Here is a 19,114-nt window from a genome sequence, read left to right on the forward strand (position 1 = left end):
TAGCATTGTGGTGGTCGATCCTCCTGCCTGCGGGCAATTCCTGTAAATATTGACGTTGATGTTAGGGCCGCTCTCTTAAGGATAAACTATAAAGCGGACGGGATTACTTTTTTTTTTTTTTTTTTACCCTGTTCAAACTGTAAGCTTGTGAGAACGCTGACAGTTTGGGAGCGTGCTGAGGGGAATGAGGGACGTTTTTTTACGGCCCCACTCCTCGCACTCCCCTCCGAGGTGATTTTTCGGTTTCCACTCTGGAGCTAAAAGGGGGATGACATCAGAACTTTAAGAGGGACCCTTACTTCCCAGAAACATCTCTCGTCTCATGTAAATATCTGCACGCTTCCGGACAAGGACACAGCGTTGACCCGGGGGCACGGTCTTTGAACATCTGTAAGCGTTGCCACGACAACAAACTGCTGCCTGGTATAAATGTGCCTGCGTCTGTCTCGATGGACATTTGGTACGCGGGCCATTCGTGCACGTTGGGCACATTAGACAGGTTTTTACAGAGATAGCGACCCACTCAAAATGACATACACTGCAGTTTGAGAGCGCACGCACACACACACACACACACACACACACACACACACACACACACACACACACACACACACACACACACACACACACACACACACACACACAGTCCGACAATGTTCACACTCACATTGATAGCGGCGTGGAAATCTATCTGGATGGATGCTTGAGAGGAGATAATCACTACTTATTCACTATAAGCATAAAGAAATTACACGGATTGTATATCGACTCAAGGCATCGCTTCACCGTTTGGCCCAAAAATTGTATGGATTCATTGGTGCCACGGGAATAATTATCTCCACGTGCAATTATGCTGATTATGTCACTTTGGAGGATAGTAAAGAGGTCTCAGAGGTAGTGCCGAGACCTCACCAAACAACGGCAAATGACTTAATCATTATTTCACCTTGTATTATGTGTCCGTACGTTGAGATCCTAATTACGTTCATTTGGGATGGCAGATTGGGAAGATAGCAGTGGGTAAAGGAGGGGTTTAAGGCAAGATTAGGGGGGGGGGTACAAGCCCAACACCATAGCAACGGTAAAGGAGGTTAAGGGGTGTACGCATGATGGCCCCGCTCCTCGTGGGCAAGACATCAACCCCACCCATGAAGTAGGTCAGTGAGATTTGCCAAATTAGGTCAGTGGCAGTCAACGGTGCCATCCTGGATAGGAGAAAGAAAGAAAGTGAGAGAGAGAGAGAGAGAGAGAGAGAGAGAGAGAGAGAGAGAGAGAGAGAGAGAGAGAGAGAGAGAGAGAGAGAGAGAGAGAGAGGAGAGAGAGAGAGAGAGAGAGAGAGATGAGAGAGAGAGAAGAGAGAGAGAGAGAGAGAGAGAGAGAGAGAGATGAGAGAGAGAGAGAGAGAGAGAGAGAGAGAGAGAGAGAGAGAGAGAGAGAGGGAGGGGAGAAAGAGACTAGTCCAAACACATAAGGTTTAGAGGAGCAGAACCAAGCAGCTTATCTCAGCCCAGCTTCAACACTTGACTAATTACTGTTGTGTGCACACACACACACACACAGACACACACACACACACACACACACACACACACCAAAACAACCCTGGAGTGAGCGGTCTACCATCGCCGCGTAGCAGGAAAAAGTTCTTACAACTTCAGCCGTCAGCTCCTCTCTCCGCCCATATGACTGCGATCAGACTCGCTCTGAATCAAAAGGCCGGTTTTGATTGAAAATGCTCTTGAAAGCAGTCCGATGTAGTTACACCGCTTACGTCTGATCACTTAGCGCCCTTACTCCCGCTATCCCCTCCGGCTGTTTCAACGGTTACTTCTGTGTCATATGCCTCCACAAGCGCCGGCAGAACGGTTCGCGCCGTTGCATCGCAGCCAGAAGGTCCTGGGTTCGAATCCCGGCGGTCCCTGGGTGCTTTCTGTGTGTGGAGGTTGCGCGTCTCTGCGGTCTTCCGCCGGGTCCTCCGGCAAACAAACGCGGGGGAAGTTGCTGTGCGATGTTGCCAATAAATGGATGAACGTAGGAACATTTGAAGTCCGCGGCAAGTTTTCATTCGCTTTCATCGTCCCGCATCTGCCGGTCAACAAGGGAGCGCGTGACTTTCCAAAAGGAACTGCAGGGTCCTGCTGCAGAGACGGCAACAACGTTTTTTAACGGCGGGTCTGAGACATTGTACTCCGTGCCGAGCAGCGGCATGTTCCGGAACATTCTGATGTCGCATCAGCCGACCCGGGCCAAAACCCGCCCGGTGCTCCCTGTCTTGGCCCTTTTCCAAAGCAGAGGGGGGGAAAAAAGCGGCGCGGGCCCTTTGTTTGTGTGCAGTCGCGTCAGAGCCATAGCCGTGGGCTGTTCTCTGAACTTTACGCCGTCCCCACCCCCCTGCGCCGAACTCATCGCGGTCCGTTTTTCAGCGAGGCAGGGGAACACTGACAGGTGTCTTCTGTGGGCGACATCTGTTCTTGAAGAACAAGGCAGGAAACTGGGCCTGGGCCGAATCACAGAACCCTGCAGCTCCGCTCTGACAGTGACGCAGGGGGGGCTGACAATGGCTCCCTTCCCTGGGCAGCAATCAAACCCCCGGCCCAGGGCTCGCCTGGAAAAGTGACAAAGCCCACTCCTCCTGCCACTGCGGTCTTCCCCCCCCCCCCCACTGCCATTCATGTGTCATATGCTTCACTTTCACTCTGAGTGATTGAGTGTCTGCTCGGTGAGCCTGATGCATGTTTGCCGGGTACGGGGAGTCATGTCCACACCGGTTAAAGAGATGCACCAAGATGAAAGGCAACGAGACAAAAGGGACGCATGAAAAGTCGGGGAGAGCTTTTTCAAAAAAAGAAAAGTGTCGGGCCAAACTGGCCCCAACGTGTTGGGGTTGGGCTGTACGGGCGGGGGGGGGGGGGTTATGGAATGGAGCAGGCCAACAGTGAGTTACAGTGACTAACGCCACCAGCCAGAAAGACGGGCCTGGCTGCAGAGATTGGTTCGGCGCCAGAGAACTGAGCCGCGGCCAACGTAAGGGGGGAGGCTTCCGTCCAGAGAAGTTGGAGCAGCACCGGGGGCCGAGCTAAAGACTGCAGTCAGCGAGAGGCAGGAAGACGGGAGACAGAGAGCGAGCAAATTAACGAGACCCAGCGAGAGGGAGGAGAGGAGGAATGAGCGGAGGGGGGCGGGAACAGAGAGTGAAAGAGAAAGAGAGATGGCTGAGAAAGAAATGTTTTTTCGGGGGGGTTTTTTTGTTTTTTTTCTCAGAGCAGCACTGTAATGGGGAGGTTGGAGCCGACCGGAGAACCGCTGAGAGTCAGGCAGGGCTGGAACCGAGGCTCAAAGGCAGGGCCAGAGCAAAAGAAGCAGAGCCAGGGCTGAGGGCCAAGGGCAGGAGAGAGGAGAGGGAGGAAGAGAGAGAGGGAGAGAGGAAAGGAGGGGGCTGGGAATAGGAGGATGCTGTGGCAGAACTGGGGCCGAGGCCAAAGCCAGGGGCCCCTAGCTTTACATTTAGTCAGCTGTTCCCCTGGCTAGCAGCTGGGCTGGACTGAAGGAAAAGGCAGAGGGAGAGAAGGGGAGAGTGCAGAGTGAGGAGGAAAGAGAGACAGCGCAGACGGGCGAGTGAGAATTTAAACAGGAGGGTAGGGAGCCGAGAGAGGGCGCATCTAAGAGATGGAGGAAAACAGTGGGGGAGATAGAGAAATGGGGATGGGAGAGGTGAGAGAGAGAGAGAGAGAGAGACAGAGAGAGAGAGGGAGGGAGGCGGGGAGAGAGCAGAGGAGCTGGTGGTGGTGGCGGTGGAGGTTTGGAAGGAGCGTGGTGGAAAAGCCATTAGATTCCTACGAGACAGAAAACGGGCTGACAGAAGGTGGTTATGGCTCGCTGGCTTTGCAACCGTTCTTTCCCTTCCCCTCTCACTCTTCCTCCCGCTCCCTCTTCCCTCGCTCGCACTCTCCACGACCACCATCCATCCTCCTCCTCCTCCACTTCCATCACAGATGTATTATTCTCAGGCTCGCTCCACCTCCTCCAGCCAGTTGTGGCTCGACAACAGCCCTGCTATTCATTACATACGACCTGGAGGCATGACCCCAAACACGCACCCAGATCCCAAACAGGTGCCCTGCGCACACGCACACACACACACACACACACACACACACACACACACACACACACACACAATATGTACACATGATGAAGTGATCACACATGACGGAGAGGATGTGGGGGTGGAATGGCTCTGTACACAGAGGCAGAGAGAGGGAGAGTCGGAGCAAAAAAGAAAAGAGAAAGAGCTCTCTTTGTGAGGGCCGTGAGAGGCACCCTTCATGGACGGAGGGAGAAAAGAAGAGAAAATAATGAAAACAAGAGAGAAGAGAGAGAGCGAGAGAGAGAGAGAGAGAGAGAGGAGAAAGAAACAGAAAAGGGATGTAATTAAAGCTGGCCACGTACGTGCTTTGTTTCCATAAGAGAGGGTGAAATGAGATTTGGAGTAGAAGGGAGAGGGGCAAGGGTTTGCCATGGGGCACGCAGCCGCTGCAAGAAAAGTACTTTATGGCCTATTATATTCCATTCAGATGGGCTGGGCGTCTGGGATGAAAGCATTTAGTCTGTGCGTTGGAGAGTGACTCAGCACTTGGAGGCTTGGCAGGTGGACGCCCTCATAACTACACACTGCATATCAATGAAGTGGCCCTGCTCGCTGCAATATAGATCACTCCTCCTCCTCCTCCTCCTCCTCCTCCCCCTCCCCCTTCTCCTCACGTCGTCAGACTTCCCTCCCCTAACCTTTAACGTGTCCTTTACGGATGCGGTCCCACCCCTCTGTTTATTGTTTATTCAGCCCTCTAGCTGGAGTCATTCTCATTCCAGCTGCTCTGACCTATTCAGGGGGTTTGATGAGGGTGGCACGGGGAAATACAGACGGGGCGCGGGGGGGAGGGGCATAAACAATCACATCTCCGTTACACGCGCGGACGCCGTTTCACCCTTCCTCTGTCGTTCTCGGTTACTAATTGCTCCCCTCGCCGTCTTGTCTCCCACCTCCTCCGTCTTGTCGTTCTGCTGTACGAGTCCACCGAATTAACTCTTCGGGACGTTACCTCTCTCCCTCCCCCCGGTGGCTGACCCTTTGCGTCGCCCTCCGTTTCCAACCCCCGTCTCAGTGACACCGGCCTTCCCCTGCTGCATCCTCCACTCATCACTCTCCGCCTCTCTTTCTCATCTCTCTCCCTCTCCTTTTCTTCTTGTTTGTACCTTTGTGTCCCTCCTCCCACCCCCTCCCCTCTTTTTCTCTCTGTGGTGGTTAATGGTGTAGGGACCCGGTGTGGAATATAGATCAGTAGGAGATGGATGGGGCACCAGGAGCTCCGGCCAGTCCCGTAGGTCCCAGACCAAAGATTAACTAAATATTAGCTGACAGGAAGAGCGGGAGAGAGAGAGAGAGAGAGAGAGAGGCAGGGACACAGCTGCTGCTGCGAGCACCGCCGCTACTGGCAGGACGAACGACAGAGGGCGTTTTTAACCCCATCTGCACACCGGAGGCAGAGAGAGAGAGAGAGAGAGAGAGGGCGGAGGTGTGATAAACGGAGACGGAGAGATGCAAAAAGAAGCCCACGGGATGCAAAATGCACACACACTACCACCGCATGCATAGACCTGCACGCACAAACACATGAGCAGAGGCACCCTGGGAAACCAAGTTTACTAATCATATTCTCCCCTCCCCGTCCGTGCTCAGCCTAGGCGGATGGGGGAGGGGAGGGCGAGGGCGAGGGCGAATAAATCTTTATTAGGAGATGTGTCCCTGCTTTATCGATCGCTTCGCTCCTTCCCCCCAAACTCCCTCTCCACCTCGCTCTCTCTTTTTCTCCACCCTCCTTTTGTTATTTTAGGCGTGTGTCAGCCATCCAGTCCAATTGAGTAAAGCTGTACATCAGAGAGGGCCATTACCTGCGTTTCTCCGGGCAGGCCTGTCGCTGGCTGCGAGGGCGGGTTGCCGCAGAGACCCTGCAGCCGCCCAGGGGGAACGACCGGGCCCATCAGTCTGTCAGCCACCTAGCCGGCCACCGAGTCACCCAGCCACCTACCCAGCCACCGAGCCACCCAGTCATCCAGCCACCCAGCCACCCAGCCACCCAGCCACTTACCCAGCCACCCAGACACCCACCAAGCCACCCAGTTATCCAGCCATCCAGCCACCTACCCAGTCGTCCAGCCACCCAGTCGTCCAGCCTTCCAGCCACCTACCCACCCAGTCGTCCAGCCTTCCAGCCACCTACCCAGCCACCCAGTCGTCCAGCCTTCCAGCCACCTACCCAGTCACCCAGTCACCCAACCACCCAACCAGCCACCCTGCCAACCAGGCAGCTAGGATGCAGAAAATAATGTAGGCGAACTCGGTGGCCCACTAACGCGTTGTGACAGACAGAGTCTGGAACACTTATTCATAAGAGAACAGGTTTTGACCGCACCAATCGAAAAACGGGTAGAATGGCGGCATGGGATGCGGAGCATCAGGAAGGTTCCGGGAGGACAAGGAGTCCTGTTCCGCCCGAGAAATATCGGGTGCGCGTCGTTCAAAAAAAATAAAAAATAATAAAAAATCGACCAACAAAAGACGGCATCGCAAATAGACCAGCCCTGGTTTCTCTCAGAAAAAAAACTAGATGCCGGTAAACAGAGAGCGTCTAAATGTAGAAACAGTGATAGCCCCGGAGGTCTGGATGCAGCCCGCTAGCAGAGAGAACAGTGCGGCACATAGAGAGCAGAGCTGGTAGAGCGGCTAGCTTTCCTGTGGGAGTTTAGACACAGGAAGCACTATGGAAACATGCTGTATCTAGATAGGGGCAGTGTAAATAAGATATGAGTTTCTATTGCCTGGCTTGGGAATGAAACTGGAAAACGGAGAAGTGGAAAAAAGAGGGAGGGGGTAGAGAAAACTGAGAGAGAGAGAGAGAGAGCTTAGAAAAAAAAAAAAAAAAAAAAACGCTTTTTGAAAGAGATGGAAGGAATGCTGGAAAAAAAAGGGGGGGATAGGTATAGAGACACAATATAAAAAAGGTAAGAAGGAGAGAAAGAAACCCTTCAAGAGGAGAACTCTTCAGAAAGGCAAACTAAATTCCTTAGTCTGCTGAAAGCTTCTCTCTCTCTCTCTCTCTCTCTCCTGAAGAGCCTTTCCAGCTCTTTTCAGCACTGCCCTGCCATGAGGAGGTGAATGCATGTCTAACATGCCACACAGCCTAGACATCCTCAGAATAGGCACAGCCAGTCACACTTCGTACGTGCCCCCACACACACACACACACACACACACACACACACACACACACACACACACACACACACACACACACACACACACACACACACCTCCACCGCCGAGCTCACAGCGCCGCACCCTCTCAGACGAGGGAGAGAGAAGGGCCGGAACTTGCACCTAAAGACAAACCAGCTGGGACCCGGGGTGTTCTTCAGGGAAGCCTATGGAGCTTATACACCGCCGTCGCTGAGCCGCTGTGCACCTTGCACGGCTGCCTTCGCCATCGATGTATGAACGTGTGTGTGAAACGGGTGAATGTGAGGTATGCGCCCATTTACCCCCCATTTCTTGGCGGCACTGTTGCCTCGCCGCGAGAAGGTTCCGGGTTTGAAGCCTGGCCGTCCCAGGTCCTTTCTGCGCTTAGTTTTATTTTCATGTTCCTCCCCGTGTTTTCCGTGAGTTTCCTCCCACCATCAAAAGACGGGCGTGTTGAGGGGGTTAATACTCCTGTCGCTGCCCCTGACCACCACGGCACTGGCAAAAGAGCTGGGGTTGTTCCCAACCCTGGGCGCTGCACTGTGGTTGCCCACTGCTCCTATGTATAGGATGGGTTGAATGCAGAGGACTAATTTAGTTGTAACCTACTTGTACGATGACAAAATAAAGATATTCTGTAGCGTCACTCTCAGATGTGGAAGAAAAAAAAGAAATGTTGTTTTCTTTGTTGTTGTTTTTTTTTTAAATACCTATTGCTCAAAGCGCAGCACGGGAGAGGAAGTAGCCCCCAACTCCTCAAACACGCACACACACAAGCAATGTTATCTTTTCTGTCAGTGAGGTGATTTTTATTGGACAACAATAGTGCAGTGGACTAAGGGTCCTTCTTTCAGGCAGATCGACCCGTCACCGGAGGAACAGTCTGACCAGTTTGACCTCTCACCTCGCCAGGTCCCTGGGGGTCACGTCAGGAGGGGGGTCAGTGTGAGGTCAGTTCAATGCTGTGGAGGAACCAGATGATAAGTGAACACCTCCAGCATTTTGTTTGTTTGTGTTTGTGTGTGTGTGTGTGTGTGTGTGTGTGTGTGTGTGTGTGTGTGTGTGTGTGTGTGTGTGTGTGTGTGTGTGTGTGTGTGTGTGTGTGTGTGTGTGTGTGTGTGAATTACTGGGGTCAACAGCAGGTAAATCCGCACCCTCTGCTGTTATTTATTCTAAGGCGCCAAGTCACTGGCGCCCGAAGGTATGAGGTGAGTGTGTTGATGTATGTGTGTGTGTGTTTGTGTGTGTTGATGTGGATGAATGGCAACAAGATAGGGTGAAAACGATGGATGGGAATGTCAACCACCTTCTTATCATTAACAAGCCTCACCTTTATTCTCCCTAACACCCACCGCAATAAACATACTCGCCGAGCCATAAACACATGCACATGTTCATATTCACACTCTGCCACATTTACTTACAGCTCAGCATCAGCAAAAAAACACTGTGGAGTGTTTCTCAAAACCACGTGGCCTGGCTCAGTTTAAAAAAAAATAAATAAAAGAAAAAAAATAAAAGTTTCGAAGGAAGCCGAAGGTGTTGACAAGGCTTGTTTAAGGGGTGGTGGACTTGGATTTCGCTCAACCTTTCACATGAACGCATACAAATAAGTGATAACGTTGACGTTGGCAGCAATTGTTGCCGTGGCCCTCTATCGTCAAAAAAATCTAAAATACTTTGAACGAGCTTGGATTTCAGGTTAAATGCTACCGTTTGTTTAGTCCTGGAACTGAACATTTGGGAATAAACATGCGTGTCACTTCATTTTTGGGCAATTAAAATAAATAAATAAATAAACAGAGATTCCAGCACGTAATGAATTGACTTTTTCATGTCAATTCATAACACACACACACACACACACACACACACACGCCTTGTGGCTTTTTCAAAGCCATGACACTTCTGTGTACTTAAAGAAGGAAGAAACAGCTGTTGACCAAACAATAAGAGCACCACTGTTCTGTGGTAATAATGAAAGTATGTGTTGCTTCATCGTGCAATTTCATCTTGACAAGCATGGTCACACATGCACGCGCGCACACACACACACACACACACACACACACACACACACACACACACACACACACACACACACACACACACACACACACACACACACACACACACACACACACACACACACACACACACACATACACACACACACGATCATGCACTGAAGCTTCTATGTTCTGCGACAAACTGATTTGTGCTCATTTCAGCAGCCTATTGGTGCAAAGAGGAATTCATTAAAAAAAAAAATAAAAAAAAAAAAAAAAAAGAGAAAGAGAGAGAGAGAGAGAGAGAGAGACAGAAAGAGAAGTAACACCAGATAGACGAGAATGCTGAGCACTGCATTCCCCTGTTGTTATTATTGCCAAATCGAAGAGAGAAAGGCAACTGGTAATAAAAGTCATTAAATGAAATAGAAAAAGGGGCTTTTAATAGGGCCTTGTCACTGCGGATTTAGTAGCCTTTTCTGTCGCCTGCTTCAATTCCCTCCGCTTCACGAGGCACATAGGAAAGAGAGGTGAGGGAATGTTATGGAAGGAGGACTAGATTCCTAGACAGAGTTGGCCGACTGTGGAGCTGTGCTGACGCACGCCCAGCAGCCACAGTCTGGGACAGGAGACAGGCAGGCCTGGAACTGGGACTTGGGGAGAAAGGAAAGAGGTACCGCTGGAACTATTTTGGATGGTTTATTTTAACAGGGGCAATTCACACTGATCATCATCTCTGTAAATGCACCAGTGGCAGTCGGCTGGCTAATTTTATAATGCAGTACCCACGCAACTGGCATCGAGGCCGGGTGTGGGCGTAGGGCAGAGGAGAGGTGGCTCGGGCTGGAACAGGGAGTCGAGATTAGAGAGGTAGCGGGAGGAGACATATGGGACTCCGGGTGGGAGTGGGCGTGTGTGGCGGGCGGGATTCAGGTCTAGAAACTGTGGCTAGGGACCGAAAATGGGAAAGACGGGGAGTGAGCTATGGCTAGAGGAAGGAGTGAGGCCGTCCAGGGGTTTGGCCTGGGATGTGGGCTTGGGAGGCAGAGATAGCTGGAAGTGGAAACGGGAACGCAGTGGTGAGAGCCGGCTAGAGTGAGATAGGGCCTCACTCAGGGGACGGGACGATCTGCCGCGGGACAGCTCCGAGCACGGGGACAGGTTAAACGTGCAGTTTGGCCTTGCTTCAGTGACCGGGATCGGGATCCTAACCCTAAACAGATGATGGCCATTAAGTCTGATTCAGCCATTACTGTTTTATAGAGCAAGGCACCGTGAGTGTGTGGTTTGATGTCGGGGTTGTTAAGTGGGCCACCTACGCTGAAAACGTACCGAACATCTTACCGACCAGCATCGGCGGACACAGATAGCGCGGCTTCAGAAACGAGGTTGGTTCGTCACCAGTTCCACACCCCATGAAAACATATTCTGTCCCGTGTCACCGAGACCCCGGATATAGGATCAAGTTGTTTAGGGTAATGAAAGATTGTGATCAGACGCAGTGAGAGTGCAAAGCAGCTTTTCGTTAAATGTTATGACCACTGCACAACCTCCACTTTGGGAGCTATTTATATATTCTAAATCACAAAATGGAAATAATTACAGACTACGTACAGAGTCTATACAGGATTTTACACCCAAATATAATACAGAACAACTACCCTAGTCTCTTTCTATACACCGATAGGCCAATGGTTATTTAATTCCAATTAGACGGGGGCCAGTTGCGGCTCTGGGGCTTGGACTTGCCGCGGCTGATTGGCCGCGTGCGATTTAATGCCAAATCCCATATGGAATGTCCTCTGGTAAGTCACTCATAAACCAAAATGATATTGGATAACCAGGATGACAGCACTTATTCCCAGAAACACACAGAGCTGTAACAAAGACTACACGCCTAAGCGCACGTGAGAAACCCAGCAAACGTGTTTCCATTACGAGACAATATGTAATGCAACCTATCCTGTTTCCATTAAACCATCTCGATGGAAGGAATAGATGGACTCAATTTCAATCACATGCATAGTTAGTGGAGAAGGGAAGGAAGGGGGAGACAGAGCGAGAGAGAGTGAGTGAGCGGGCGGGAGAGAGAGAGAGCGAGAGCGAGAGATAGATTTTCCAAATAAAGAGTGGGAAGAGGTGGACAGTAATAAGAGAAATAATGGGAGGAAGATACAAACAGAGCGAAAGCGCTCTCCCTAAAGACTGCCTCTTCGCTTGCATGTGGTTGTCCCCCCCCTCCCAACCCTCTCCTCTTGGAAGGCCAGCTGTTTACACTAGCTCTAGGCTCAGCCATGTTTCCATGACGATTCAATCCCAGGACCGGTCATAAGGCAAGGTGCAGACCTGAGGTTCCTAAACTCGCTCACCTCATTAGAATCCGTTTTTCCCTCCCCCGGAGGCTCTGGAGTTGTGTTTATCAATCGTCTTCGGCGGGTCGCTCTGAAAGAACGACTCGCCGAAGACGATGCTTCCGCGGTGGGCTTTATTATTATTATTATTATATATTTTTTATTAGGTCAACTCTGAGTGCGTCTCTCTCAGGTGCCAGGCATGTGGGCTTTCTCACCGGGCATCGTAAAAGATACAGCAGCTCTCAGGCAACCGAACTGGGAAAAAGGGAAAGAAGAAAAAAAAAAAAAAAAAAAAAAAAAAAAAAAGGATTCACCCACATGAAAAAACAGCCCACACACAAACAGCTAGTGCGGGGCACGGCTTACCGAGAGCCATCTTGGCTGGATGGCGTCCCGAGGACGACGTGTTCCTGCAAGATTTAAGTTCCAGATCTTAAATTCGGCACCTTTGTGGACTAAATTCTTTGAATGTCAAAGCGGGCCCACGAAAAAAAGCCCTTCGGAACAGCTTTGTGATTTTGTCGCAGCAAAAGCCGAAGAAAGGCAAAGTGTGTACGTGGAATACACTCGCGCATACAAGCACTGTGTGCGATTAAATGTTCACCCGACCGGGTTATTGCACAAACGTGCTTAATGTCGCTCTATTTCTCTGAATGGTCGGGATTCCTCCTCTGCGTGAAACTCACTGATGTCTTGCACAAAGAAACACCTAGAACCAAATGTGAAAACATCTTTGTCATATCTTACATATATGTGTGTTGTTTTTTATGTGCCTGTTTTGGATATTTACACTGTGTGTGGGTGGCATGGCAACATCATCTGTATTATAATTTGCACTGTTTATGTTAAAAAAAAATGAAAAAAATAAATGTGTCACATCTGGTTTGTATTTTAGCATTTTGTTAAAATAGTGATGGAATACGATGAGGAGTAAATGACGCAATAAACCTAATTAAGATTCTCCGGAGCATGAAGAAATGATGAGCATGGGGCAGCCCATGCAGGCGTACACACAAAGTATATTCAGGGCACAAAGACACTCCTCACAAAATATATTTAAAAAAAAAAGGTGGAACAGAGCAGGGTGACATTCACAGACAAACAGCCATGACAGTCACAGACATTCAGTGATGTTTTTTTGGGCAAATGAAGGGCAAAGTATGATTCAAGCTATGCGTCCTTACAACTGTGACATATAAAACAATGCCAAACGGGCATGCAAACACATGTCTACCTTCTTGTATGGTGAACACAAAAGAAAAAGAGAAAAAGAAAAAAAACAAAAAACAAACTGGCCTCCTCATCACTCAGATTTATAGCAGGCGCATGATAACATGACATGTAGATTCATGTTAAAAAAAACAAACGCAAAAAGAAAAAGACTAACGATGAGACTTGGATAAATAGGCTGCAGCTCGGAGCGCGCGCTAATGACATCACAGAGAGAGACATATGCCAGGCATCAGTGTGTCACTCCTTAGGGATATGGGGCTTACGGTAACAGGATAGTATGGAGGGGTGGGGGTTGCAGGAGTGTGTGTGTGTGTGTGTGTGTGTGTGTGTGTGTGTGTGTATCTGTGCGTGTAAGTAATGGGGTTTACCTCTTGGCACAATGCCCTCGAGGCAAACAGCGAATGGGGAGGGGAGGGGGTGACTGCACTGAGAGGTCAAGGGGAGGGGGCAAGACAGTAGATGTCATAAATGAATGAACTTGACCCAGACAAGACAACTAGAGCAGGAAGGGGGTGGGAGGAGGGAAGGGGAGGGTGGGAGGGGGGGTAATGAAGTGCAAACATGCTTTGTCATGCCACGTTAAGGCCATAGGATTAGAATTCTATAATTAGAGGACGGGCCAATATAATACTAGCCTTCCTCTTTCGGCACAAAGAGCCGGTGAGTCTATAGTACACAGGGGCCGGAGAACAGATGCTATGTTATGATCAGAACCGGCAGCTTAAGACATACTAACAAGCTCAGTCTGATTAACACGCCCCGCAAAGAGACAATTCTACAGTGAGCCCCGACAAAAAAAAAAAAAGAAAAGAAAAAAGATTGCTCCCGATACTCCTGCGAATCATCTCATAACGAGGAGTGTTTTAATGGGAGCAACTGTTTTGGACCCTTTTCCAAAGCAGCATGAAAATACACCCCAATTGTATTGTCTCTTCTTCATTTCCGCACGGTGCCTGCGGGAGGCTTTCGGATGCGAGCGTTCCGCCGTCTATTCCCCGGCTGCCAAGCTGATCATTGATCCGACAGTTTAAGCAGAACTACTGAATCACCGATACGGGGCTGGGCACTGGTACGGCCCAGGTACAGTGGGCTGTTGGGAAAACAAGAGCGGCGTGCGCTGACGCTGATGTACGTGGACACATCGAGCAGAGACTCACCAGAGGGGAGGAAGGCGCCCCGTACATCTCATTCTCTGCCTCCTTCTCTACTTTCATATGTCCCTTTCTCTTTGGATCAGCATTACAATGTGTCTTTCCTGTTTTGCATTTTCCGCCCACTTTTTTCCCTCTAGGCCTCTTCTCTCTCTCTCTCTCTCTCTCTCTCTCTCTCTCTCCATATCACCCTATCTATCGCTTTCCTCTTTAACAGGATCTCCCCATCCCGCCACTCCCTAGCACTGATGTACGGAAAGAAAGAAGAAGAAAGAGAGAGAAAAAAAAAGGAGCGCGTGATTAATGTCTTTGAGAAAAAGATAAATAATCACAGGAGACTGGGGGGCTGGTAGTTGGCCTTAGGGGAGTAAATATGGAGAGTTTTATAGCTGCTCACTTGGGAGCGAGGCTGGGGGAGGTGAAGGGAAGGAGAGGAGCACGGCGATGCTGGATCCATTCAAGTATATTAGCTCCCCCCACCCCCCCTATACACAATAACCTCCTCATCTCTTCTATTGCAATGCTGTCTTTCATCATCAGCATGGAATCCTAGCCCACTGAGAACAAGCGCGCGCACACACACACACACACACACATAAAGACATGCAAACATGCATGCATAAGCTTGAGCGCGCACGCGCGCACACACACACACACACACACACACACACACACACACACACACACACACACACACACACACACACACACACACACACACACACACACACACACACACACACACACACACACACACACAGCATTCTTTTCAGACCAGACACACTGTGTGTTTGATGGCCATGCAGTTTGTGATGTGCTTGACAGCCCCCTCCCATGTTGCCCTGCTTTTAAAGCCCCCCCATTCTCCGGTGGCTGCCTGTCCCCTGTAGTAGATTGCATCTTTTATTTATCACTTTCCTCCTCCTTGGCTTTATTTTACCAGCAAAAACTCTGGGGTGAAAATTGCAATCAGCATAACATGGCCTCCTCCTGCAGCGTAGCCTGCCTGTCATCCTCCACTCACTGTGAACATGCAGGAGGAGACTGACAGCCCGTGCAGTCAAAGACACACATGTGCAGACACACACACACACACACAAACACACACACACACACACAAACACAAAGATCCTCCCCTTCCCCTTCTGTTTTCATCAACGCCCTGCACACATTGACACATATGCTCGCTCTCTCTCTCCCTCTCTCTCCATCACATCCACACATGATGGCCACAGAAACCTCCCCCTCTTGTTCCTCCATCAAATTATCTTTCAGAATATTTTTTAAAGACACACACACACACACACACACACACACACACACACACACACACACACACACACACACACACACACACACACACACACACACACATATACACACATACACACATCACTGCTGAGGCCTTGTGCGTTTTATTTTACCCTGGAGCTGAAAGTCTTTCACCCGCTGAAGCTTCAAGAAAGAAAGAAAGCAAATAAATGAGGCTAATGCTGGGGAATCTGGTGAGCAGGCCAGAGAGCGAGAGAGGGGGAGAGAGAGCTGCCTCCCTGCCCGCCTGCTCCATGGCTACTATTGTGCACTGCACATTCTCCGAGCCCACAAGAGCCGAAGCCATCTCCACAGAGATTCTTTTGCAAGGATAGCGAGCCAGAAAGAAAAGAGAAAGACAGAAGAGGGCAGAGGGAGAGGGAGAGGGAGAGGGGAGAGGGAAGAGGAGGAGGAGGAGGAGGAGGAAGAAGATCATGCATAAAATCTTGTTTGCAGAATGCATTACGATTCAGATGAACTGGTGAGGGTAATGGGATTAGAATCCTGAACCGTTTCCAAGGGTGGGGGAGCTGGAGTGACAGCTGAGCCTATTGCACTGACGAATGCAGAGAAATATTGAGGCAGCCAGCCATCCAGCCAGCCAGGCAAAGGCAAGGCAGGGGCGGGTGGGGTGGGGTGGGAGGGGGAAGCAGCACCTCTGTTTACTCCCTGCTCCGACACATATATAATAATAATAATAATGCAGCGCATCTCTGCCTTCAGCAGCCCCCCTCCTCCTCCTCCTCCTGTAAGCTCGGGCTTTTTTGGGGGGTTGAACGTTGAGGTGGCAGCAGAAAATCTGCGATCCGTCTCACAAAAGGTGTTTGGCAAACAAAAATAGAAGCGCTGTGGCTTTAAATCGCCGTCCCCACCCCCCTTTTTCTAAATATCTTCTATTTAGCCAGCGGTGAAAAGATATGGGGGGCTTTTGTCTGCGTTGCCCGTCGGTGGGTTGGGGGAGTGAAGAGAGCTGGAAAGACACAAAATAGGAACAAAGTGCTAAGCTTCCAATCGGGATCGCTCGGGGCGACTCAATGGGCAAAGAACAAGGCGAAGTGGGCCGACGCGAGGGGGTCTGGAGACCGGTCCATAATAGTCTAGTAAATCCACACCAAATCCTTAAAAAAAAAAAAAAAGACCCAGCGTAGTTCACACGGAAATACACGGACAATATGAGCCGGATCTTTTTTTTTTTTTTTTTTTTCGTTATGAAGTTTCCCGGCGATATAAGCCGCTTACGGTCGCCCACTCACCGACTTGCAGTACGTTGTCCACCCAGCCACCCTCCAGCAGAGTGACACCCCGCAGGAACGGCAGCTGGGTGTCGTCGGCGCTGTCCCCGCCGCTCGCCCCGCTCTCCTCCGCTCCGCCGGCGTTGAACGACGAATACATGCAGATCTCCTTCTCGCTCCGCGGGAACGACCAGTACACGATCCTCCGCTGGACGGGCTCCGGGATCCTCTCGAAGCGCTCCTCGACCCTCTGGAACGGCCACTTCTCCGCGACCCTACGCGCCGCGATGTCGAGCAGCGACTCCGGGTCGTGCAGCTTCCCCGACGCTCCCGGAGCGGACCCCGCGCCTCCGCCGCACATCAGGACTCCTCCAGCCCGCTGGCCCTGCCTGCATGCCGGGTTGTAGCCGGGCCGGCAGCAGAGCCGCTTGGCTGGGGGCTGCTGGACTCGCTCGGCCATGATCGCACCGCTTCCCGACCTGAAGCGCAGCTCCTCTCCGCTCATATAAAACGGGATAAGGAAGAAGAAAAGGGACAATCTCGCAGCGATTGTTTGCCGTACATGGGCAGGCGCTCCTTATTTGGCAAATGTGGGCGGGGCCCCCGAGTTCCGTGAAGTCCCTTTGTGTTGTCAAATGGAGCGGGGTGGGCGGGGTCCCGGAGCACCGCCAGCGAGTGGCGCGGGACGCGCGAACGATTCGTTCCCAACGAACGAGTCGTTGAAACGGCTCGGTGGGGGGGGGGGGGTCAGGAGTCACCCCGGCAAGGAAGAAGAAGAGTTCATGATTCACCGTGTTTATTTGTCACATACACATCCATACGAGCACACGCATATGCAGCGAAATGTCACGGCGGAGTCGGGCGAGCGACTTCATGGTCGCCTCGAAAGCTGAAGTCAATTACCGAGTAAGTGAAATGTCATGGTTGAGTCGGGCGAGCGACTTCGTAGTTGCCCCGGCAAAAAAAAATAAATAATAATAAAATAAAAAAAGGGTTCAGGATTCACCGTGTTCATTTGTCACGTACACATCCATACGAGCACACGCATATGCAGCGAAATGTCACGGCGGAGTCGGGCGAGCGACTTCATGGTCGCCTCGAAAGCTGAAGTCGGTTACCGAGTAGGTCTGAACCAAAAGTCCAGGACGAGAAAGGAGCCGAGGCAGCCGCCGCACTCTATATCAAAATTGGGACCGATTCACACTTTCATATTCCGCTAACGGTAAACGGCGTCGACGTTCTAAACGACCCCCGAGAATCTCATTCACAAATCAGATCGAAGCGACTCCCGGCCCCCGGCCCCCGGTCGCCCGTTCAGCGGAAGTCCTTCACCGGAAGTCCTTCCTCGAGCACTGCAGCCGGCCGAACCCGACGGGAGCGAAAGAGTCGGAGAATCGAACGAATCACTTTTTTATATATATTTTTTTAATATATATATATATGTATGTGGGGTTTTTTTTCCCCCCCCAACCACCGCTGAGTGACTCGCCCAGGGTCGGATCTAAAAAACAGAGTCTATCCCCTCATCACTACCACCGGCGCACGAGTGGCGCTATAAAAGGAGCTGGAGGCGGAATTCCCGGACGTCGGCAAATCCTTTGTGAGGCCGCTCGGGAGCGCGAGGGCGGGGCCCCGGCGGCCGACGGGGCCCCTTTGAAGTTCCCTTCTATTTGAGTTGAAGAGGCGGGGACTAATCCATGGGCGGTCTCTCGGTTTCCCACAGGGGCAAGAGGGGCAAGAGAGTTGAATGTTTTCTTTCGGAGCCTCCGCTACCACCGCAGCCGCCGCCTCCTCCTCCTCCTTCTTCTTTTTTTCTTCTTCTTCTTCTTCTTCTTCTTCTTTCCTCTCCCTCTCAAAAACATCTCGAGGGTTGTTTTCCAGGCCTGAGTCAAAGGCCCCTCAGCTGTCAGAGCAGGGGAAGGGCGTGGGAGGGAGGAGCGCACGGAGAGGGGGAGACGGAGCTGGACGTGCCCGTTTCTGTTGGCGATTGATCGGTGATTGTGGCCAGAGGTCCGAATTCCGGACCACAACCTGTTTATTCTCTGCGTTTTAGTCGGTGGTCTCCCACGCTGGGATGGGTCGTTTGGCGCGTTGTTCGTGCGGGCGGAACGGTAGAATAAAAAAAAAAAAAAAAAAAAAAAATGCTTCACAGTTAAAAAACAACAACAACAACAACAACAATCTATAGGGAATGCACAAAATGTGTGCTCTGTGCACCAGATAATGGCAACAAAAAAAAGAGAAGGTTATAGCGTATCTATAATACAGTATTGCATATGTATATTAGTAGCTGTGGCACGCACATGGCGTCGACGCAGAGTTCGTTGGCCCTAAAATTGTGTAGTCTAACATCACGGCTCCGGAAATATCAAAAATCAAACGCTTTCAGCATTGTTTGAGGTCTGGCCAAACCGGTGGTTTACAGCCATCAGGCGCGCACCGCCGGCGGAGCTGGTTAACAACAAATAGCCGACTGGTGCGGCCGTATTTATGGGCCCCCTCCAAGTCAGTTAGTTCCATAGCCCTT

At 50.9% G+C, this 19,114-nt stretch overlaps 1 protein-coding gene across 1 annotated transcript in view; it reads right to left on the minus strand.

The window, feature by feature from the left end:
- The window catches only part of LOC307232908 (zinc finger SWIM domain-containing protein 6-like), a 48,994-nt gene extending 31,897 nt beyond the window's left edge, over positions 1-17,097 (minus strand). Inside the window, exon 1 of the mRNA XM_080004116.1 lies at positions 16,609-17,097. Coding sequence (XP_079860242.1) covers positions 16,609-17,092 — 484 coding nt within the window. The 5' untranslated portion in view covers positions 17,093-17,097. The remainder of the gene's footprint in view (positions 1-16,608) is intronic.
- Between the last annotated feature and the right edge of the window lie 2,017 nt (positions 17,098-19,114).

This window comes from Zeus faber (genome assembly GCF_960531495.2).
Source record: "Zeus faber genome assembly, chromosome: 7".
In the NCBI taxonomy this organism is placed as follows: domain Eukaryota; kingdom Metazoa; phylum Chordata; class Actinopteri; order Zeiformes; family Zeidae; genus Zeus; species Zeus faber.